Source organism: Cucurbita pepo, chromosome LG03, assembly GCF_002806865.2.
Source record: "Cucurbita pepo subsp. pepo cultivar mu-cu-16 chromosome LG03, ASM280686v2, whole genome shotgun sequence".
NCBI lineage: Eukaryota > Viridiplantae > Streptophyta > Magnoliopsida > Cucurbitales > Cucurbitaceae > Cucurbita > Cucurbita pepo.
Window position 1 is genome coordinate 5896303 of NC_036640.1, and position 25500 is coordinate 5921802.

The 25500-nt window shown below is 38.1% G+C and overlaps 1 protein-coding gene across 1 annotated transcript; it reads left to right on the top strand.

Annotated features, from left to right (window-relative positions):
* Positions 1-15058: 15058 nt before the first annotated feature.
* Positions 15059-16625, top strand: LOC111790043 (cinnamoyl-CoA reductase 2-like). The gene is made up of 4 exons (XM_023670820.1): positions 15059-15475; positions 15555-15737; positions 15877-16229; positions 16322-16625. Exons 1-4 carry the CDS (start codon positions 15188-15190, stop codon positions 16485-16487), a joined length of 990 nt encoding a protein of 329 aa, XP_023526588.1. The 5' UTR covers positions 15059-15187; the 3' UTR covers positions 16488-16625.
* The last annotated feature ends 8875 nt before the right edge of the window (positions 16626-25500 follow it).

Below are 25500 nucleotides of genomic sequence, written 5' to 3' on the forward strand. Positions count from 1 at the left end.
ATTGATCCCTATTTAAAACTTGGAGGCATCTTCCTTCATTTGTTGTGGTAGATGGTTCAGTACGCAAAATAAACAGCCGATTTGCACTAATAATTGACTACTATTTTTCCTTTTTGTGGATGATAAATGCTATATACGCCATCTTTAAATAGCACTGCTACTCCTTTTTCTTATAGTTGTCCAACGCTCAAGAGATTATTTTTGAGTTCAGGTAATCAATACACATTACTAATAGTGCAACGAACTCCATGCAAAGTTAATTTCACTACACCCTTTCTCATAACTTTTATACTTGTATTGTTTCCAAGTTTGACAATGTCGGAAAATGTTGTTGTTTTTTACTGAGCAAATCGGAGGAAATCGTTGATGAGGAAAAAAGTCGAATGAAAATCTTTGAAGAAGAGAGAGACATATGTATTGAATAACGGATTATTTGTTTCACATTTATTTAGCCTGTTTAAATAACAAATATAATCTAAAAATGGAAAGAAGTGGCTACTCAATTAAAGCCCTTCCACTCGACAGGGATATTCCACTCACTCTAATTCTGTGGCTTTCTGTGTATTTAACAAGAAAATAGGGATCACTTTCACTAAGAAGTAGGGATTTATTGTTTGAACTATGATTTGAGACCTATGGCTTGGTGTCCCGACGGTATGTTCTCCAGACTCCACGTCTTGTTCTAAGTGATGGACGCCATCTCTTTCTACATTACCTTTAGCCAGCACGGGTTCTTCTCTGCTTTGGTGAGGGAGCTCGGTTCATCCGCACTAATGACTTGCAGTTCCACCACCTCTTCTTCGAGCTTGCACGCCGCCAATCCAGGCGGTTCACCTCCTCCTAGTAAGTCTTCCATCCTCCAGTACCTGGCCACCAGACCATCATTGTGATCGGCATCCAGCGTCGAATCTGCAGTACGCGGTGTTGCAAACTCCACTGGTTTAGGGGGTGCAGCCGAAGTTGTTGTTGGAGTTGGCGTAGGCGTGCCCGATGCAGCTACTGGCAGCGGTGACGATTCTCGATGCTGCGCTCCTCCTTCTCTCGACTCGGTGACGAGGTACTCCACCGTGAATTGATTTGGATTTTGGTCTGCCTCGGTCATGTCGTTCTATTGCCAGAAGGTGCTCTCATCGAAGATGACTTTGCGCGACACGTGAGAACACCCCCTCGAAGGATCATAGAGCCTGTACACCTTGTTGTCACGTGTGTGTAAGATATCCAGTATCACAATGTTCGTTTCCTTTATGCGCTCAGTAGCGTTCTTGTACGTTTCCTTTACGCGCTCAGTAGCGTTCTTTTCTTAATGGACCTCCTACTAGGACGTAAAATTTTGATTTCTGTTGAATTATTTCAACCAACGTCTTGGAGCTATCGTTGGATCCGCTCAAGGACCTACCTGGTTTAGGTAAATATCTAATGCTCCGAATGGAGAAGTCATTTTTGGAGGAGAGACTATGTTGATGTATATTTTTTTATTGGATTTGGATCCATCGAGACTGACGGTGCTCGAACCTGTAGCTTCTGCCTTGAGAGGGCGATGCTCTGACCAATTGAACTACAATCCCGAGGAAATAAAGTGTACAACATATGTTGTTGATTTAATTTCCTTCAAACCTTTCTATGTAGATTTTTTATTCGAATTGTCAGACCTGGCCCCAATCATATGGTTTGTTGTCCCTGTGTCGTCGTCGATTACCTCCGTAGATTTGGAATCAGAATTGGAGACGTCGGGTAGGACTGATGCAATCACTCACCATGAAAAGAGCCGGCTTTTTCTCCTCGAATCGAGCCGCATGGGCCTTCTTTCCCTCGCGTGCGCTCGCGAGATTTTTGCGAGCTCAACCGACCTCTTTTATGGTAGTGATAGAGATGTCATCATTTGGCGGCAACATGGAGGAGTGAGTAAGCCTACTTGGGATTGATCTCACGATGTATGTATTTTCGCGCTTTGCATTTTCTTTAATCAATTGAGCTAATCAAGTTGGCTTTTAATAGATTTGGCTTCTCCACAATTATATGTCACCAGTAGATGAACCTTTCTCTGATACCACTTGTTATTTTTTACTGAGCAAATCGAAGAAAATCGTTGACGAGGAAAAAAATCGAAGGAAAATCTTTGAAGAAGAAATTAACGAAAAAAACAAAAGAGAGAGACAAACTTATTGAATACCGGATTATTTGTTTCTCATTGATTTAGCCTATTTAAATAACAATATAATCTAAAAATGAAAGAAGTGGCGACTCAATTAAATCCCTTCCACTCACTCTAATTCGGTGGCTTTAACAAGAAAATAGGGATCACTTTCACTATAAAGTAGGGATTTATATAACAAATGTCTTGTCTAAATTTGAAAACATACCTACACTTGCACACGTATGGTTTGAGCAACCAAAATCTAAGAACCAAGCATCACTTCTTTTTGCTTTATGTCTTTCCATAAGCCATTAACAACATTTCATCTTCTTCTTCCAGCTTTGCATAATTCAATTCCTTATTCATCTTTGGACATTCATATTGGAAATGACTTAAGTCATGACACCTATAACATTCAACAGTTGCTTTGTTGAACGTTGATCTTCCTCTTCCACGTCATCTGCCCCTGTAAGTTCTTCTTCCTCTGTTACTTATTTCTGTTTGTCCTTCGACTTTTAGAACTTGCTCCTCTCCATTAATGTTAGATCTTTGAAATTTTTGTTCATGCACCACTAATGAACTTTGTAATTCATCAATGGACATGTTATCAGTATCTTTGGATTCCTCAATGGATACTACAACATAAGTAAATTTTTCAGTCAGGGTACGCATAATTTTTTCTACAATTTTCTTGTTTGGCATATTTTCTCCATTGCTTCTCATCTTGTTGGAGATTATCATCACTCTTACAAAATAATCTGTGATACTTTCATCCTTCTTCATCTCTAGGATCACAAATTCTCCTTAATGCATTAAGAAGATATTCTTCACTTTTTGGTTTCCACCAAATTTTTGCTTCATTGAGTCCCAAACAATTTTGGCCGTGCGACGATCCAAGATTTGTTCAAAGACAGTACGACGAATTGCCTGGAAGAGGTAATGCTTTACTTGGTGATCTTTGAGTCTAGCATCATCAAGATGACCCTTTTGTGCCTCAGTCAGCATTGTTCCTTCCTCTGGTTCTGAGAAACCAATCTCCATCACACTCCATAGACTCTTTGCTATGAGCAAATTTTCCATCAGCTCAGTCCAATGATCATAGTGACCATCGAAGTGAGGGATCTTCGCTAAAGTTTTGTCTTCACTCATACTCTCTCTATTTGATCACCGCTAAAGTTTTGAATTCACTCATACTCTCTCTATTTGATCACCGCTAAAGTTTTGAATTCACTCATACTCTCTCTATTTGATCACTCAAAAAATTGTAGCTCTGATACCAATTGATGATATTATTGAATACTGAACTTCGCTTTTATAGCTTTACAAATAACCATAAATAGAAACAAATCTTGAAAACAAATCTTGGAAACAAATCTTGGAAAATATTTAAACTAAATACCTAAAAATACTCTAACTATTTTGACCTAATAAAATTCTTCTAACACTAACCGACCCGCAACACAAAATCAATAGGGTTGGGGTGCCCAAGAGCAGCTTGGGCGAGCAGTATCCCATGCAACTACAAGCAAGCAAGCCGACACGTCTGACGCAGTTATTACAGGCACACTATCCATCTTTGATCATTTGGATTTAATATTATTTGATTCTGGTTCTACACACTCGTTTGTGCTGAGAAATTCGTTGAGTTAGCTCACCTAGAAAAGGAACCCTTAGAGACCATCCCATCAATGTCCACCCCTACTCACGAGCTATTAATGGCTACTCATAGGGTTAAGCGAGGTAGTGTAACAGTGTCAGGACATGTCATAGAAGCTACATTAATATTGTTAAGTATGCAAGAGTTTGATGTCATCTTGGGTATGGATTGGCTATGCGAGAATCGCACTCTAGTAGATTGTGAAACTCGAATAGTGACTTTCAAACTCCTGTCAGGGGATAATTTTACATACAAGAGAGCCACTTCCAAGAGAACCCCAAGCGTGATAATAGTACTGAAGGCTAAGAAGATGATTCAGCAGTAACGAGCAGATAGTCTCATCAGTACACATCATTAGGGAGTTCGTAAATGTTTTCCAAGAGGATTTGCCAGGTTTGCCCTCAGTCAGGGAAGTTGACTTCCGAATCGACCTAGAACCAGAGAATGCGCCGATCTCCAAGGCACCCTATAGAATGGGACCGGCAGAACTCAGGGAATTGAATGAGCAGTTACATGAGCTGTTGGATAAGAGTTTCATTTGACCCAATGTATCGCCATGGGGAGCCCCTATTCTGTTTGTCAAGAAGAATGATAGATCTCTACGTCTGTGTATAGATCATAGAGAGCTGAATAAGGTCACCATAAAGAATAAGTATCCCCTCTCGAGAATCGATGACTTGTTTGATCAATTACAGGGAGCAACGGTTTTCTCCAAAATTAACTTGAGGTTAGGGTATCACCAGTTGAGGATAAGAGATGAGAATATACCTAAGACGACCTTTAGAAGTCTCCATGGACATTATAGATTTCTTGTCATATCCTTTGGCCTTACTAAATGCACCAGCAGTCTTCATGGAACTAATGAACTGAGTGTTTAAGGAATTCTTAGACACTTTTGTTATAGTATTTATTGACGGCATTCTGGTGTACTCGAAATCAGAGGCAGAGCATGAAGGGCACTTGAGGAAAGTTCTGATAGTACTGAGAGCCCAGCGGCTGTACACCAGGTTTTTCAAGTGCGAGTTTTGGCTGTCTGAGGTAGCCTTTCTTGGTCATGTAGTGTCAAGAAGAGGGATCACACCCAGCTAAGATAGAAGCAGTGATGAGGTGGGCAAAGCCGACCACAGCCACTGAAGTGCAGAGTTTTCTAGGGCTAGCTAGATATTATAGAAGGTTTGTCCAGGATTTCTCCAAAATATCTTCGGCGCTAACTCAGTTAACCAAGAAGGGCAAGCCCTTTGTCTGGACACCACCTTGCGAATAGAGTTTCTAAGAACTCAAGGAGAGGTTGGTGACAACACCAGTCCTCACAGTTCCAAATGGGTCAGGGAATCTCGTGGTGTACAGCGACACATCAGGAAAAGGTCTAGGGTGCGTGCTCATGCAAAAGGGTAAGGTGATAACATATGCTTCAGACAACTAAAGGAATATGAGCGGAACTACCCCACTCATGACCTCGAGTTAGCAACAGTGGTCTTTCCAAGTATTCACTGATCATAAGAGCCTCAAGTACCTATTTACGCAAAAGGAGCTCAATATAAGACAGAGGAGTTGGTTGAAACTGGTAAAGAATTATGACATCGAGATCCTATATCATCAAGGCAAAGCCAATGTTTTTGCTGACGCATTGAGCAAAAAGGCTGTTCATACTTCCGCGATGATCACCAAGCAGGAAAGAATACAAGATGAGATGAAGAGGGCTGGAACCGATGTTATAATTAGAACACAAATGACCATTCAACCCACCCTATGCAAATGAGTTATTGTGCCCAAAAGTCTGAAGAACACCTCAATAAAGTGTGGAGTCAGAAAGAGAGAGAGAGACCAGCGGGGTATTCTATCTCCTCAGACGGGAGCCTACTGTGGCAAAATTGCTTGTGTGTTCCCCGAGATGAGAAAATTCTTAAACATATTATGACTGAAGCCCATGATACTTCTTACACATTCCACTCTAGAAGTACAAAGATGTATCAGGATCTGAAAGGATCATATTGGTAGCCAGGGATGAAGGACATAGTAGATTTCATAAGCTGATGCTTGACCTGCCAGTAGGTGATGGCTCCGAGACAACGCCCAGTAGGATTGCTACAGCCCTTGAACATTCCTCAGTGGAAATGGGAAGCATTTTGTATGGACTTCATCTCGGGTTTGCCCAAGACCAAGCAAGATTTCAACGTAATCTGGGTAGTTGTAGACAAACTTATCAGGACGAGCCACTTAATCCCAGGAAAATCCATGTATCGAGTGGATCAGTGAGCTCAGTTGTATATTAGAGAGATAGTACGCCTGCATGGGGTGCCGGTGTCCATAGTATTAGATCAGGACACTAGGTTCACCTCTCAGTTTTGGAAAACCCTCCAGAAAGTATTGGAAACTTAGCTAAGGTTTAGTACAGCGTTTCACCCTCAGACAGACAGACAGATCGAAAGACTAAATCAAATCTTAGAAGATATGTTGCGAGCCTATGTCATGGATTTCGCTGGGTGATGGGACAAACATCTACCTCTGGTGGAATTTGCCTATAATAACAGTTATCAAACAACCATCTAGATGGCCCCTTTTAAGGCACTGTATGGGCGTAGGTATCGAACATCAGTATTTTGGTAAGAAGTAGGCACGCAGCAACTGCTGGGACCAGAGTTGGTTCAGGTCACCAACGCAACGATGCAGAAAATTAAGCAAAGAATTCTCACCTCATAGAGCCGACAGAAGAGCTATGCAGATTTGCATAGAAGGGACCTCGAGTTCGAGGTGGATGACCATGTATTCTTGAAGGTAGCCCATATGAGGGGGGGTGATGAGGTTTGAAAATAAGGAAAAGTTAAGCCCAAGGTTTATAGACCCTTACGAGATTTTAGAGAGAGTTGGGGTCGTGGCTTATAGAATTGCTCTACCACCAATCCTCGCTGACGTACACAATGTGTTCCACTTGTCTATGCTACAAAAATACACCTCATACCCTACTCATGTGATCGAGAAGATATGTCTTACAAGGAAAGAGCTAGCAGAATTTTGGCTTGAGACACTAGGCGACTGTGCAACAAAGTTATTCTCTTAGTGAAGGTCTCATGGGGTAACCACTGTGACGAGGAGGCAACTTGGAAAGAGGAAGATGATGTAAGGAGAGCATATCCCGAACTCTTCCAAGGGATGCAACTTTCGGGGAAGAAAGTTTCTAAGGAGGGGAGAGTTTGTAACGCTTAAAAAAAAGATGGTCAAAGTTAGAGGGGTAAAAGGAGCATTTTGCCCCTCAGCCCATTATAGGGGTCTTGCGGCTTTTCTATAGAACAACTGCAAAAGAGAAAAGAGAAAGAAAGAAAGTTTAGGGAAAAACTTGAGAGGAGAAAAGTAACTCGCCAGACTTCTAGTCGGAAAATCATCATCGAAGTTCACTCTCGACCAAGACTTACACACAGGAACTTCTTCTTGAAGAAAAGGAGGACTAGTGGATTCGAAGTTCTGTTTTTCGTCAAGATTAGTGAGGAATCTGCAACGTAGGATCTCAAACGTTCTTTAGATCTTCCTTTGTGAATAGAGTGCTAAAGTTTTGATATCTTCATCCAAGGAAGATTCACCGCTGATTTCGTGAAGAAATTTTGCTGGAAACGTTGAGATCTGAGAATTCTTCCAAGAACGGAAAGAGTGCTAACGGACCTCCTTCCAACCCTTGTAACTCGTCATATGGTTAAGCAAAAAAAAAAAAAAAAAAAAAAAAAAAAAAAAAAAAAAAAANATAAATGCTTTCGGTTTGGATTCAAAATTGGGAGATAAAAAATGAGAAGAACATCGAAAAACTAATCGAAAATCTCATTTTCTGTTAGGAGGAGAGAGAAGGTGATGTCATGTAGAAATTGAACGCAGCTCTAATGCCAATTTGTTGAAACTAACGCTGCTCTGATACCAATTTGTTGGAATTGAAATTGCTCTGATACCAATTTGATGAAGTAAGCTAAAGTTGCTCTGATACCAACCTCGAAATAAAACGCTCGCTCTGAATCTAACTCATTTAGATAACTCTCACGAAACTTTAAAAAGAGGTGTCGCAAGGGGAGAGAGAGACAAGGAGACAAAGAAGTTTTTAAGAGGTTATTACACACTAATTCAGATAGTAAATGTTTTCCTCTCTTTTTTGTTGTTATTTATCTCTGCACTAATACATGAGGCCTTTTTATAGCATTTCCTGAGGCCAAATTTGGTACCCACTATTTTTTTCTCCCATTTACTTTCCCTCCAGTAAAATTCTCCCCTATTTGCTCTCCTATGCCCTCATAATTAAATCGTTTTGACCGGAAAAAAACAAAAAACATAAGTTTATTTTCCAACAAAACTCCCCCATAAACTTAAATGCTCCTACTATCTGTCATGCCAATCATTTTCTTGTATTTGTCGAACATTACTTTCGGTAGCTATTTTGTAAAAGATCTGGTCTTGTACATGTAAGATAGCGAAGGCTTCCCACCAAGCTTCGGTACCTACTTGTATCTACTCGTTCTCCTCCATCGTACTTCGAGAGCTTTGCACCTGGTTCCATTGGTGTGGATACCGGGTTGCAATTCTCCATCTTGTACTTCTTCAAGATTTCCTTCGCATATTTCTCCTGTGATATAAAAATACCTGTTTCCCCTTGTTTAACCTCCAAACCGAGGAAAAATTTTAACAAGCCTAAGTCTGTCATCTCAAATTCTCGCGTCATTGTCCTTTTGAATTCTTCTATCATTTCATCATTGTTGCCTGAGAAGATGAGGTCGTCGACATAAAGAGCGAAAAGTATCACATTACCTTCACTCTTCTTTGTATGGAGTGAATGTTCGTGGGGACATTGCTTGTACCCATTCTCCTTGAAGTATATGTCGATACGAGTATTCCATGCTCTCGGTGCTTGTTTCAACTCGTAAAGCGTCTTCTTTAGTTTTAATACCTTCTTCTCTTCTCCAATTTTCACGTACCCGGGAGGTTGTTCGAGATATACCTCTTTTTCAAGCATGCCATTTAAGAATGCTGATTTGACATCCATTTGAAAAATCGGTCATTTGAATTGGGCTGCTTGGGAGATGATCAATCGGATTGTCTCCATTCTAGCGATTCTCGCTTTTTGCTTATATCCCTTCGCAACAAGTCACGCTTTGTACTGCTCAATCTCGCCTTGAGCATTCATCTTTTTCTTGAATACCCACTTCACACCTATGGGCTGACTTCCTTCCGGTAATTCTGTTACTTTCCATGTGTTGTTCTGATGGATCGCTTTAATCTCTTCATCCATGGCAGTTTGCCACTTCGTGTCTCGCACCGCTTCTTCAAAGCTAATATTTTCATATGTTGAGTAATATAAATCTTGCAAACTTCGCATTTTGGGTTGTCTTGGTTCATCTTCATCATCAGAAATTTCTGAGTCTGTTGGTGGACTTGTTGGTGCAACAACTGATGATTCTCCAACTTCGACATTGACTTCCGTCGAATTGTTCCAGTCTCATTCACTTGCTTCATTTACTCGCACATCACGACTGACTATCACCATCTTGTTGATCGGGTCAAGTAGTTTGTACCATTTTGTCTTCTCATCATATCCAATAAAGATATATCTTTTGCTTTTGTCTTCAAGCTTCGTTCTTTGTTAATCCGGTATGTGAGCATAAGCCACACTACCGAACACCTGGAGATGAGAAATTGTAGGCTTTTGTCTGCTCCAAGCCTCTTGTGGTGTTTGATCATCTAACTTTGCATGTGGACATCGATTCTGAACGTAGATGGCGCATTGCATGGCTTCTACCTAAAAATCCTTCGCCATCCTTTTACTCTTAAGCATTGAGCGAACCATGTCGAGAATGGTCCGGTTCTTTCTCTCGGCCGCACCATTTTGCTGAGGGTGTACGATGCGGTTAAAAATCGCCTTATGCCTTGCTCTTCGCAGTACTCCATGAAAGCTGTCGGTTCTTTCTCTCGGCCACACCATTTTGCTGAGGGTGTACGATGCGGTTAAAAATCGCCTTATGCCTTGCTCCTCGCAGTACTCCATGAAAGTTTTTCGTGAGTAATCATTGATAAAGAAAATAAAATACCTCTTTCCGCTGAAGGACTCGGGATTAATTGGTCCACATATATCTGTATGGATCAACTCGAGGGGTTGTTTAGTCCAACATTCAGCCTTCTTTTGAATTGAGGTTCTCGCATGCTTGCTGAGCACGCATTCTTCACAAAATTTTCCTTCAAAGTCCATGTTTGTTAGCCCATGTACCATATTCTTCTTCGCTAACTCTTTTAGGCCGCCATGATGTAGGTGACCAAAGCGGAGATGCCAGAGTGATGCCTTGTCTTCTACATCAACTCTCAAACACTTTTCTCGTATGCTTCTTAAGTTCAATTTGTACATTCGATTCCTTCCTATCTCGACTCGAGCAACCAAGCGCTCTTTCTTATCCTTCAGGTGTAGGAAACGGTCCTATAGGAATATCGAGTAACCTTTCTCTGTGAGTTGTCCCATACTCAATATGTTGGTTTTGAGGTCTGGTACGTAATAGACATCTTGGATTGACCCCATCACACCATCCTTTTGTAAGAAGTATATCGTACCTCGGCCTTTGACTTCCACCTTCGACGCATCTCCAAATGACACATGGCCATCTTCAATCTTCTGCATTTCTTTGAATAGGTGCTCGTGACCGCACATATGGTTGCTTGCCCCTGAGTCGAGGTACCAAAGAGTGTCGTTGTTGACGTTCTCTTCATCTTGAGACATTAAAAGAAGACCGTCATCTTTTACGTCTTCCATGGCCAAATTGGTTGTTTCTACCACCCTTTTCCAGGCTCAACATGCTTTTGCAACGTGCCCGATTCTGCCGCAATTGTAACATTTTTCGAAGTTACAATTATTTGCGTAATGGCCATATTTCTAACATTTGAAGCATTGGATGTTGGGATTGTATCCTTGACTGCGCCCTTGAATACGTCCTCTTCCACGCCAATTTGCTTGGCTCGATAGTCTTTTCTCCTGGTAGTTTTCTTCGTGACCATCGCCTTGACCACCCCGACCATTCTCGTGGCTTCCACTATCTCTACCTTGAAAATTTTGTGAGTAGAGAACTTTTCCATCCTTTATTGTTGCCTTCATCTGAAGCGCTTGATCGAGTGGTCCCTCCTTCTTTTTCTTACGTTGCTCGTGTGCCTCGAGAGAACCGACAAGCTCATCGACTGTGAACTTCGTCAGGTCCTTCGATTCCTCTATGGCACAAACAACATTCTCGAAGTTGTCTGTTAATGACCTCAAGATTTTCTCCACAACCCGCGTTTCGGGTAACATTTCTCCGTTCCAATTTAACTGATTTGCCACGGTCTATACACGAGTAATGTAGTTAGATACATTTTCTGACTCCTTCATCTTCATGCTCTCAAACTCGTCACGCAGAGTCTGGAGACGCACCTGCTTGACTCGGTCGGTTCCTTTGAACACCTTTTCTAAAGTATCCCACGCTTCTTTTGAAGTAGTTGCCCTTGCAATCTTCTCAAAGCCCGACTCGTCAACAGCTCGGAACAGCATGTATAGTGCTGCCTTATCCTTTGACCATAATTCTTTTAGCACCTTGTTTTGCGCCACCGTGTAACCCGTGGTATCAAACAGTTCTTCAAAACTGTCTTCGACCACCTCCCATGCGTCTTGCGAACCGAGAAGAGCTTTCATTTGGATGCTCCAATTCTCGTAGTTCGTCTTCGTCAATCGTAGTAGTGGCATTTGTCCCATCATGTTCGCCATTGGCTCTGATACTAATTTGTAGAAATTGAACGCGACTCATGCCAATTTGTTGAAACTAACGCTACTTTGATACCAATATTTTGGAATTGAAATCGCTCTGATACCAATTTGATGAAGTAAGCTAAAGTTGCCTCGATACCAACCTCAAAATAAAACGCTCGCTCTGAATCTAACTCGTTTAGATAACTCTCACGAAACTTTAAAAGGAGGCGTCGCAAGGGGAGAGAGAGACAAGGAGACAAAGAAGTTTTCAAGAAGTTATTACACATTAACTCAGACAGTAAATGTTTTCCTTCTCTTTCTTGTTGTTATTTCTCTCTCCACTCTTACATTGAATACATGAGCCTTTTTATAGCATTTCCTTAAGCCAAATTTGGTTTTAACTGCCCACCATTTTTTCCACCCATTTACTTTCCCTTTCTCCCCTATTTGCTCTCCCTACATGAGATAATTATGCCCTCATAATTAAATCGTTTTGACGAAAAAAAACAAAAAACATTTAAATTTATTTTCCAAGATGTCGTGCCACGTGTCAACCAGCGTGAGGCTCCACGTGTGCTGATAAACACCAGACACGCGTCGAACGCCGCCTGGAGGGACGCTACTTCATTCGTTCAGCGACACGCATTCGCTACAGCACCAACCCGACCCGCGCTCCAACAGCCGACCCGTTACCCGTGCGACGAATCGAACTGCAATGACCTGCAGTCCATCTAAACCACCTTACCCAAACCAAATCGACGACCCTCAACTACAGAAAAGCACACGTGTGGCACTCACACGTGAAACTTGCAAGTAGACTCATCCCGGCGCATGACAGGCGCTTGTAAGCGTGTTTTTGGCCTGTTCAATTTCTATTTGTCTGATTTTCAACCTAATTCCAATTCTAACCAATTTTTATGTGATTTAGAACCTAATTGGGCAAAATCAGTATTTGTGGACAACCTATTCGTGTAGGAACGCTAATGTAAGGGCACGCGTCAACCAAGTAAGTCACCAAACGGTATTTAAGAAGAGATACTTGTAGGATTCGCTTAGTTTGCATGCATGCTAGAATATTTTCCATAGATGTAGCTTTCCTTGAATTTATTTAGATGAGATCATTAATATGAGAATGGATGTAATATGCGAAACATTATGCGAACTGTCTGAGTGTGCAAATATGCTTTAAGCTTCCACTATATATATGAATATATTAATTCATACTGAAAGAAGGAAGAGAATTTGTGAACTCTGTGCTCCGAGAGCTTGATGGATTTTATGGCCCCGTTGAGCATGTTTCTTTATTTTTGCATGAATTATGTATGATGATGAGAAATACATTTGCATGCACACTCAGTTAGCTTTCATGTACTAGTGTAACGATAAGTCTAGGGTTTTGTGGTTAGATTGACAAGTCGCTAAGTATAGACCTAACCCTTTCCCTAGGAGCCTAACAAACTACCACGACATACGAACCACCTCTGGAGTACCCTTAAGCTTGATGTGTGTGATTGATGTCATAGCTTCGTCGTCGACCAGGGAGTTCCTGATCAGGACTCAACTGCTCCTAGCTGTTTTAGCATGAGAAACATGAGACCCACGTAGGGTGAAAGTAGGGCAAAGAGAGAAAGTTGAAGAAAGGAATCACATTGGAGAAGAAACTTAGCCTCAACGGCCTTAAAGCTCGAAAATAAACCTGCAATCTACTTGTTTCAGAAAATAGATTAAAATTAGTCAAAAATACTTGTGAACAGGATTAAAAATAAACAAAGAAATACAAAGAGAAAGAAAAGAAAAGNAGTTGAAGAAAGGAATCACATTGGAGAAGAAACTTAGCCTCAACGGCCTTAAAGCTCGAAAATAAACCTGCAATCTACTTGTTTCAGAAAATAGATTAAAATTAGTCAAAAATACTTGTGAACAGGATTAAAAATAAACAAAGAAATACAAAGAGAAAGAAAAGAAAAGATCTAGAGATTGTTTAACCGTTTTAAATGATTTGTATGAAAATAATATTATAGCAAACATATATTTTCATTTTCATTTATATAAATAATTCTGAAATATATTACGATTTGTATGAAAATAATAATTAGCAAACATATATTTTCATTTTCATTTATATAAATAATTCTGAAATATATTACGAAATCATAGTATCTATGTCAGTAGACATTATATTTGTTAGACATATTTACATGTATGAAATACTAACAATAAAAAATGAGATCTTTAATAAATATAATATACATATATAAATGTATGTGTACAAATATATAAACATGCCAAGACTACTCATGTAAAGCTCTAATGTTCGCATGAAGTCTAACACATGAATCACTCTAAATTAGAGAAATAGTTTTGCAGAAGTTCGTACTTGAAACTGATGTCATGGGCCCAGATAGGCTGACTTGGATTTCAATGGATGAAATTAAACTTTCATTAAGGATAAATGAGTGACACCAACTTAAGCTAATCAATTAAGTGGCTCTACTATCGGCATGGTCAGAAGAGTTATCTTATGTATGCTGACACGTGTCTAGTGACCCTTACACGTGTCATGTATTTGATGATATGATATGATATGCTATGATGATATGATACGTTACAATGACGTGATATGTTACGATGATGTGATATGTTATGATGATATGATATGTTATGACGATATGATATATTAGGATGATATGTTATATTATGATAACATTTCATGTTATGAGATGTCATGTTGTATCATGACATGAATATGATTGGCAATCAAATGCATGACATGTTACGATATGTATGAAAATAGGAAGTTTCATGATGCATAACCCCTAAATGATGTTATGAATGCTATATTTATGAAAGCTTATACATGCCTATTACCTACGGTAATATGTGAGGAATAAATGTGATTGTGCTGTCTAATTTATTTAAGATGAAAAAGTATAGAGACCTTAGGTATAATTGTATATTTACATACATCAAGATTTTTCCCATTTATGATGAGCACAAACACGCACAGTATGATGATGATGATGAGATTATCATCATACTCGGCATGATGCACGATGGTCGTTGTACCTTCGGGCATCTAATTACAACCCATAGGAGCTAGCCCGACGAGCAGGCCTAGGGGCTCTGTGAGCTCGCCTGGTAAGCTCACGCTCGCACGTATGGTTCGTGTGTAAAAAAGTACTATACATCTAATTTGCCCGAAGCCACTTAAGAGACTATAATTTTAAATGATAGGTCCTTATAGTATAAGTTCATGGAATGTTTCTCCACCTTAAAGCTAGTAGAAAATTAACTTAAAAAATTAAAGTGGTTACATAAAAAGAATTCACTTTCGTGTTTTGTGGAAAGACGAGCTAGATGGTGGACATGCATCAATGGTGTTGAAGCAAATTAATCCAATTGGTCCCACTGACCTAAATATTCAATAAGAACCAGAAATAATTAAGTTTCTTAATTAACCTTGAAATGAGCAACTCTTTTTATGGTAGTGGTCAGTGACACTGGCAGGTTGCCCTGTCTTTCCCATAAAATAATCCCCAAAGGGCCACTCACCTCATCCCACTTCAATCACCTTCAACTTCCCTCTTCTCATATCTTTAATTTATATAACTCAAACTCTGTTTCATGTCAACCCCAAAACAAAACCCATCCTTTTCCATAATCCACCATCATGTCGATTGATACCTCTGCAGTTTCCGGCCAAATTGTGTGTGTCACCGGCGCTGGAGGCTTCATTGCTTCTTGGCTTGTAAAGCTTCTTCTCGAAAAGGGCTACACCGTTCGAGGAACTGTTCGAAACCCAAATGATCAAAAGAATGCTCATTTGAAGCACTTGGATGGAGCTAATGAGCGTCTGTCTCTGTTTCGAGCTGATCTTCTCGATTTTGAAAGCCTCAAAACAGCTATTATGGGCTGTGATGGTGTTTTCCACACTGCCTCTCCAATGACCGATGATCCCGTAAGAACTTCACTTCAAAAATTAGTTTTTTTCTTTCTTAGGAAGCATAACAATAGTAATAACTCACATCAATTTACAGGAAAAGATGGAAGAAGCCATAATTGGGAGTAAGAATGTCATGACCGCCGCCGCAAAAGCAAAAGTTCGACGAGTGGTGTTCACATCATCCATCGGCGCCGTCTACATGAATCCTAACCGAAGCCCCGACACGGTGGTGGATGAGTCTTGTTGGAGTGACCTTGACTTTTGCAAGAACACCAAGGTAACATAAAAAAACCCTTTAATTAAGTAAGAAAAAATTGGCAAATTTATANAAAAATTAAAAAAAAATAAAAATAAAATAAAAACCCTTTAATTAACTAAGAAAAATACATGAATTAAAGTGTGGAAATTATGTACAGAATTGGTATTGCTATGCCAAGACAGTAGCAGAGCAGGCAGCATGGGCAGTGGCAGAAGAAAAAGGAGTGGATTTAGTAGTGGTGAACCCAATGTTGGTATTGGGGCCTCTATTGCAAGAGGCTGTGAATACGAGTGTGGTTCATATAATGAAGTATTTGACAGGGTCAGCCAAGACATATGTAAACGCAGTTCAAGGATATGTTGATGTTAGGGATGTGGCGGAAGCCCATGTCTTGGTTTATGAAACTCCTTCAGCTTCCGGCAGATATATATGTGTTGAGAGTATGCTTCACCGTGGAGAATTGGTTGATATTCTTGCAGAGTATTTTCCAGAGTATCCCCTCCCAACCAAGTAAATTTAATTTCAATTCAATGTATTATTTGTTAATTAGATGTAATTTGATTATTGAGAATAATGTGTTTTGTCTAATGAAATGATTATAGGTGCTCTGATGAGGTGAATCCCAGAAAGAAGCCTTATAAATACAGTGTTGAGAAGCTGAAGTCATTGGGAGTGGAGTTCATACCAATCAAACAATGCATATATGAAACTGTGAGGAGCTTGCAAGAAAAGGGTCATCTTCCACTTCCCTCCAAACTTCAACAATGATGTTTCCATGGCTTATAATAAAAAAAGATGTGTTTTTTAGCGTTGTTGAGAATATATTTTGAGTATGGAATGATGAAGTTTGTGGTTGCTCATGTTTCTATAAACAAGTCATAAACTATGCTGTTTCTTGTTTTTAAATTATTTGCAAATATGGGCCAAAATTTTGGAAACTGTGAAAACAAGTGTCCTTTTGTTGTTATGGATAATTAAGTGGCGTTAAACGAGGGAGATACTCGTGCATAGCACTCTACTCCCCCTCTTCTTTCATTTTTTCCATTTCTTTCTTTTGTAACGGCTAGAAATAAATTAGAAAAAAATCATAACACGATTCTCGCGATCTCAACCAAAGCAAGCTCCATGCTCTTGTCACTCTTCACATCTCAACCAAAGCAAGCTCCATGCTCTTGTCACTCTTCACATTAGTCATCCACGCCTTCCCTACACACCTTTACACCTCCACGTTCTGCACGTCTACCCCTTGAGTACTTGTGATATAGAAAGTTAAAGGAAAAAGGTGAACGGAACCCTCTCCTGCGCGACGAGAANTCTAAAGGAAAAAGGTGAACGGAACCCTCTCCTGCGCGACGAGAAAGATAGATCGGACGCAACGTCATAACAGACAATTCATACTGCAAAGGCAACTATTGACGACTCAAGACTCACCACGATAAGCCAAATGACACCTTTTCGTGGTACTTAACGTAGTAATAATGTCGGTGAGAGAGAAGATGATTTTGGATGAACAGTGATATCATGGTTTCCATTCTCGGGCGACACAAACGCGTTATGTCGCCTTAGAGTGAAGGAAAAGTGCACCGAGGATTAGGTGGCGAGATTGGAGCGGAGGAATGATGAGGAAGGACAGTCAAAAAACCCTCGAGAAGAGAGAGAAATGGGATCTGAAATTTTCATCTGTCGAGTGAAGAAGAAGGATCTGAAATTTTCATCTGAAATTACTTAGTATGACGTTATTCCATATTAAGAGGANGGATTAGGTGGCGAGATTGGAGCGGAGGAATGATGAGGAAGGACAGTCAAAAAACCCTCGAGAAGAGAGAGAAATGGGATCTGAAATTTTCATCTGTCGAGTGAAGAAGAAGGATCTGAAATTTTCATCTGAAATTACTTAGTATGACGTTATTCCATATTAAGAGGAAGCTCATGTATTAAATGTCATGATGCATTATGACGATGATTTTTCTAAGACACAACCTTAGTTAATGTTAATGTTGATGAACGTATGAAAGCCAAGGCATGCATGTTACTTAGAGTTGTAAGATGTTTTAAAGATGAAAAACCATAGGAACCTCATGCATTTTATGAGTACATATACATTGGGTACTTCCCTATTTATGATGATGAGTACGGATGGGTATACGACCATGATGATCATGCCTCGCATGACACTCAGGGGTCTGCTGACCTCCGGCGTTGCTACGGACAATTAGCTCGACTATGATGAATTTAGGGGATGTGAACCGCCTTGGAGATCGTGTGGGAAAGTACTACATATCCAAATTTGTCTAGACTAGAGGCCACGCTTACGATGGTTTTAACGATAGGTCTCTGGATCATGAGTTGCATATGTTTGTATTCTCTAACCCTAACAGTGGAGTCTCCACTTACGAGTATTTTTTAAAATACTCAAGCTATGTGCTACTTTTATTTTAGGTAAAGGCAAGACACCCATGTATGGCTAATGATGACGTCGCAAACAAAGACCATGACGCGTGTATAGAGTGCACTATTATTTTATTTTTTAGTCTTAAGTTAGTATATGGTGTTTTTACTTTGATGTTTTAATTGTGTTTTTTTTGAACACGTAAGTCCTTGAATTTAGGTTAATAGAAATCTAGGTTGTTACCTATTTTTTATTTTTAGAAAGTCTTATTTATTTCTTTCCACTCAAATTTTTTTCTATTATTACTATTATGCCATTGTCATTTTCTTTCCCTTCTTTAATCTAAATTGATCTCAATACTTTCATTATTACATTACTATTTTAGTTCATTTTTAATTTAGCTTAACGATTTAGTTCTATATAATAAAGAACTTTATCTCTCAACTTTTGTAGTGTTTTTAAAAAGTTAGTATATTTAACAATATTGATTTAATCCGATCTTCCCATAAGATCATGTTAAGATTTGATAGAAATTTTTTTATAACTTTTAGCTGATCGATAAACCATTTGGAGATCAATTGTGTTATATTTGGAGATCTTTTGAAAATAAATTCATTTATGTTCTTATTTTACTTCAAGTTATGTGAGATATTATAAAAATGACAATTGCTTTGTTTATGTCTTCATGCATGTGATGTCGTTTCAACTAAATAATAAAGTTATTTCCAAACATGATAGGACATAATATCGTTTTAATTTATAGAGATTAAGAAATTCTTATTCTAGATCCCACTACAAGAAATTTATCATATAATTAGCTTTCCACCATACCATTTTATAAAATAACCCTCCTCAGCTTACATTTTCCCATATTTATTTCTCCACTTCAAATCTTTTCTTTTAACTATTTTACTATTTTGATGTCTATTAGCTGCACATGGTAGTCATGAAGAGAACTTTCTTTTCCAAAAATCAGTATTGTTAGGTCTTCCGTCAAAAATATGGTATGATCCTCATAAACTACTCTGAGTTAATCTGTCAACGTTGGCATTTTCTTATTGAACACGATAATTCAATCAATTTTTCCATATAACGTTAATATCTTATAATCAGTTTCAATCGAAAATCAGAGAATTGTTGTTAGGATAAATACAAAACTTAGCTTCCTTCCTTATGGATTTGCCTAAAACTGCTCGAGTTACTTCCACGTTAACCACCGTCTCATCCACTGAAACTTTTGCCACTTCTCCGTTGGAATTTCCTTCAGTTTGTATTATTCCCTCAATGTTTCTCGTTATACTGTCGGATTCTCGCTCTTCTCTTTGCACGATTTCTCATTTCCGTTCAGTTGTTGTCTCTGTTCAATCCGAATTTATTAATTCTTCTGTTGGGTTTTAACTTTTTTCCTCTTTTTTTTATTTTATTTTTTATGTAGCGATGATTTTCATGTCGAATCTTTTTCTTTCTTTTCTTTGATGTGAATGGATTGGTAGTTTCCGTGTAGTGTAGTAATGCTTATTTTTTGTATTTTGATATGTCTATGATTTAATGTTGATCTTCGTGGTGATTCTTTTCTTTTTGGAATGGTTCGGTTGAATCTGATCTTGTTAGCATATCATGGACATGGTAGATTCCTTTTTAGCTTTTTATTTGTGTATAATATTTAATGATTTTTATGGTAATTAGTCATCATCTTCTTATTTGTCAATAAATCTATGTATTCAAACTTTTTTTTCTATTTTAAATTCAGGATTCTTTTTCAGAATTAGTGGCAATATATTTCTAGTAGAACCTAGCAAGAATGATTGTGCTTGGGTACTTCTACTAAAAAATAGTTCTTCAATTACATCTGCTTATATAAACACCAAAAAGCTATGGAGGGATCATAAGCATCTAGGAATTTTATTGGGTCTTTTTTTTTTTTCTGTTATTTTTCTTTTCGTTATTTTTTTTCCAACCCGTTTGTATGGTGTCCAAGGTTCGCGTGTACTTTGTGTTTGCAAGGTGTCAAGCCTCACTGCTTCATTGTTCTCTTTTTAAAGAGTCTATGTGGAAAAAGTTCAATTGTGAGACACTGCTGAAGTTTTCCCGAGTAAGTATAAGGGGAAAAATAGAACAATTAAATTTTTTTTTATACAAATGGTTATTTATTTTGGTCTTTTTTGGTATAAAGATTGGCTTTAAGTTGATTTGATAAAATTTCTAGTGAACGTTTGTTTTATAATTGAACTCTGGGCTCATATTAACACCTTTGCAACGTGTTTACTTTTTCATCCTAGATCGGAAGATATTTTTGTTGATTTAAGTTTTAATATTCAACTAATTACTCTAAGGGAGGATTCATACAAGTTTCGTGTTGAAACTCGGCTAAAAATTGGGTTGAAACCGTGAAATGTCCAACTTCAATAGGAACAAAACTTTTTTTGAAATTCAAACTCAATTATTAATGTATGTGAGTGTCAAAATTTTTTGAGAAAATTACTTCAGGATAGGTGGATTAGAGATCTTGAATCTCGTGAAGAAACCGAGTTGATTCGAGTTACGGATTGGAAGTTAGAAAAAATCAAAATAAATTATTTGAAAATGCAAAAATGATCGGAATTTGGAAAATAAACAAAATGTAAGTAATCGGCAACAAATACGTGGCGGTCAGTGAGAGGAGAGAAGCTTCTACCGGTTAGAGAGGACACTTGTTGGCACGCGTGTTTAGGTTTGCACCATGAAACCTTTGTTGCATAATTGTATGGTACAATCTTGTCATCTACCGTGAAATCTTTGTGACATGATTAAAATATCCTATTTTATATCATTCTCCCCTTTAAGAAGATTTGTCCTGAGTCTATTTGATCTCCTTGTAATGTGAACTTAAAATTTTTGCATTTCGTGGTTTTAATATTCTTGAGGTCTTCACTTTTATATGACCTATTTAGGTCATGCATGAATGAAAAGTGAAATGGAAGTGCAACTTTTTTTTCTATGGGTACGATGTTGGCTTGGATTGGATTCAATCACTAATCTTACTTTTCAATAATCATTTTAATTGTGTACACTTAGTTAAATTGTTCTAGTTAGAAAGAAAGTCCTTTCACTTTCAAGTTTGTATACTTTTTATTTCGTATATAAAATATGGTTCTTTTCACAAACTCTAGTAATATAACTATTTTTCTCTTTATTCTCTATATATGTGTCAAATATTTTTTTTTCTCACTCTCTTTTTCACTTTCTTCACTTTTTGTTTTTAATAGACATGGGAGCAACATATACTTGCATCCTGTCCTTGTTGGTCATACGTAACAATATCATCATTTGAAATGTTGTCTAGTGTAGAAGGCAAGTTTCCTCTTTTTGGATGGGTGGTACAATTTGTCTCTCTTACTTGGTCCCACAAATTCAACTCTTGACCTAATTAGACTAGCATTTCATAGATGGGTGGATTTCATCCAAATTTCCTTGAAGAGCTATCCAAAATGGATCTTATTAACGTGGGAGTAACCTAAATTTCAAGATCTCATAAAATATAGAGTTTTATTATAGGACGAGATCTCTGAAAATACAGAAGACAAAAAAATAAAAAATAAAAAAACATGAAGTTGCTAGCTTCCTCTTGGCTCACAATAACACCACTAGTGTGTGGTTGAAAAACTTTATAAGCTTTGGATACAGTGCTATACCCAACAAAAATGCTAGCTTCTATCTTTTTGTTAAGTTTATCACGCTTGACTTAAGGAATGTAAGTGAAGCAAAGACACCCAAATACTCTAAGAAACTTTAAAAAAGGTTTGTAACCATACCAAACTTCAAATAGTGTGAGGTCCTTCACAACTTTTGTTGAAATTCGATTTTGCAAGCACACACCAATGTTTGCTACTTTTCCCCAAAATGTTTTGGAAGATCCTTCTCATGAAGCATGTATCTCGTCATCTTCATTATAAATCTATTCCTCCTTTCACTGACGTCATTCTGTTGAGAAGTGTATGGTGTTGTCAATTGATGTTCAATTCCAGCCTCTTCACAAAATCTATTAAAAGTTTTTGAAGTGTACACCTTGCCATTATCTGATTTTATAATCTGAATCAAGCATGCACTTTCATTCTCAACTTTGGCTTTGAATTTTCAAAATACACCCGCAACTTCTGACTTTTGCTTCAACAAAAAGATCCAACACATTCTTGTTAGATCATCAATAAAAACAATGTAATAAAAATTACCATTTAATGATGGTGTTCGCTGAGGACCATAAAGATCAGTACGAACCTGTAGTAGTTTTTTCGAGGCTCTCCATGCCTGTATAAGAAAGGGTTGCCTATGTTGTTTCCTAAAATTACAAGCACGGCAAGGAGGCATGTCATCATCAATGTCAGCTAGTCCTTCTACCAGCTTCTTTGACTACATCTGAAGCAAACCTCAATGATGAAAGTGCCCAAGTATTTTGTGCCAAATCTCAATGGCACTAACTCTGGATATAAAGGCCGTCGGATTTAGAGCAAAGCTTTTTCCTTTCATTTTGACATTAAACAAGTGTTTTCCACTAGCATCTCTAATCACACACTACTTATTCTCAAACAACACTTTATAGCCTTTATCAAGTAACTGACCAATGTTAAGAGATTTTGATCAATTTTAGGTACAATAAAACATCTGGAATAAATTTTGTACCTCATAGCTTGTTATAGCTACTGTGCCTTTTCCCTTAACTTCTAAGTGTTCACCGTTGTCAATCCTAACTCTCTTGACTTCAATGTCTCTTAATTCCTAAAAAAACTCCTTGTCATATGTCATATGATTTGTGCACCCACTGTCAATCAACCAGCTCTCCTTGATTCTTTGTCTCAGAAACAAGTGACCACAAACAACTGATCTTCTTCTTCTTGATCAACTACCTGTGCATCTACTTCTTTCACCTGTCCTTTGACTTTGTAGATCATAGCTTCATGTCCAAGTTGATTGCATTTAGAGCATTTGGCGTCAAGTCTTCTCTAACACTTGTATGGTGGATGACCTTTCTTCTCATAATGGCGGCAAGGTGGATAGGATTTTTTGAAATCTCCTCCTTTTGTCTTTTGATAATTGGCAGATGAATCTCCATTCGTCGATTGGTTTTTGAAAATTTTCTTGTTTTTATATCTGCTGTTGTCTTGATGCTTAACAGGTAAGGCACCTTCAATCACCCCTTCTTGCCTCATAGACTTCCTTTGCTCTAGTGCTTGTAAACCATTCAAGAGCTCTGTAAGAGAAATCTTTGACAGGTCTTTGGTGTTCTCCAGAGTAGTAATGGTGGCTTCAAACTTCTCTGGAACAATGACCAGCAACTTTTCAACGATCCTAGAATAATTTAACATAGAACCAAGCAATCTCACCTTGTTGGCGATGCTGAGAAGTCTGTCAGAGTACTCTTTCACCGACTCAGACTCTATCATCTTCTGCAACTCAAAATCCCTATCAAATTCAGGACTTTCATTCCACGAATCATCTCATCTCCTTCATATTCAACCTTGAGGTAATCCCAGATTTCTTTAGCTGTTTTGAGAGACATTATTCGGATGAAGATCATTTGAGAAACAGCAGCAAATAGGCAAGCTTTTGCCTTTGATTTTCTTATCTTCTTTTCCTTATGTGCTTTAATTTGTGGTACAGTAGGCTTTACTAGAAATGGAGGGATCTCGTAATCCTCTTTTACTGCTTCCCAAAGATCCAAAGCCTCCAGATATGTCTCCATACGAACTGCCCACATTTGATAATTGTCTCCATCGAAGACCGGTGGTGCAACAGCTGAAAAACTGGATTCCCCTTTCATTTGATCTCACAGATCCCTTAAGAATATTGCTCAAATACCAATTGTTAGTGAAAGAATGAGTGATTGAATGGTTGATGAGAAGATTGTATTATGAAGAGCAAGAATGTTCTATATATATATAATACAAAAATATATTTAGAAAATCTACTTAAAAATCTACATAAAATCTGGTAACAAACTAGTAAACAAATCAAAAACTAAATCAAATCAAAATTAAATCAAATCAAAACTAAATCTAACTCCTAACTACAAGGAGATTTAATCAGATACAGCAATCTAAACAAATACGTGATCTTTAAAACGTGTTTGTTTAGATGTCTGTCAATTAGTATATGATTAAATCTTCTTATAGTTAGGAGTTGATTTACTTTTGATTTGATTTGATTTTGTTTTGATTTTATTTTATTTACTGGTTTGTTACCCGATTTGTAGGTAGATTTTCTAAATATCTTTATGTTATATATATATATATATATATATATATATATCCTTCTTGCTTTCATAATATAATTTTCTTATCAACCATTCAATCACTCACTATTTCACTAACAATTGGTATCAGAGCTATCTTCTTAAAGGATGTGTGAGATTAAAATGGGAGGAGAATCCAATTTTTTAGCTGTTGCACCACCAGTCTTCGATGGAGACAATTATCAAATGTGGGCAGTTCGTATGGAGACTTATCTGGAGGCTTTGGATCTTTGAGAAGCAATAGAAGAGGATTACGAGGTCCCTCCACTTCCAGCAAATCCTACTATAGCACAAATCAAAGCACATAAGGAAAAGAAGATAAGAAAATCAAAGGCAAAAGCTTGCCTATTTGTTGCTGTATTTCAAATGATCTTCATGCGAACAATGTCCCTCAAAACATCAAAAGAAATATGGGATTACCTCAAGATTGAATATGAAGGAGATGAGAGGATTCGTGGAAAGTCCTGAATTTGATTAGGGATTTTGAGTTGCAGAAGACTGTGAGTTGGTGAAAGAGTACTCTGACAGACTTCTCAGCATTGCCAACAAGGTGAGATTGCTTGGTTCTGTGTTAAATGATTTCAGGATCGTTGAAAAGTTGCTGATCACTGTTCCAGAGAAGTTTGAAGCCACCATTACTACTCTGGAGAACATCAAAGACCTGTCAAAGATTTCTCTTATAGAGCTCTTGAATGCTTTACAAGCACAAGAGCAAAGGAGGTCTATGAGGCAAGAAGGGGTGATTTAAGGTGCCTTACATGTTAAGCATCAAGACAACAACAGGTATAAAAACAAGAAAATTTTCAAAAACCAATCGTTTATCTTCAGACTCATCATGTTTTTCATCTTCAGACTCTTCTTGTTTTTCATCTTCAGACTCTTCTAACATGCTACCAAAGATTAAATTGTTTGGTGCATTAGAAATTTGATTTACCTTCGTTAGTTCTTCCCAATTCCATTGCTCATTTCCAGCAAAATGAACATCTTGGCTCACAACACAACTAGTGTGTGGTTGAAAAACTCCGTAAGCTTTGGATATGTCAGCGAGTCCTTCTACCAACTTCTTTGACTGCATCTGAAGCAAACCTCGATGATGAATGTGTCCAAGTCTTTTGTGCCAAATGTCA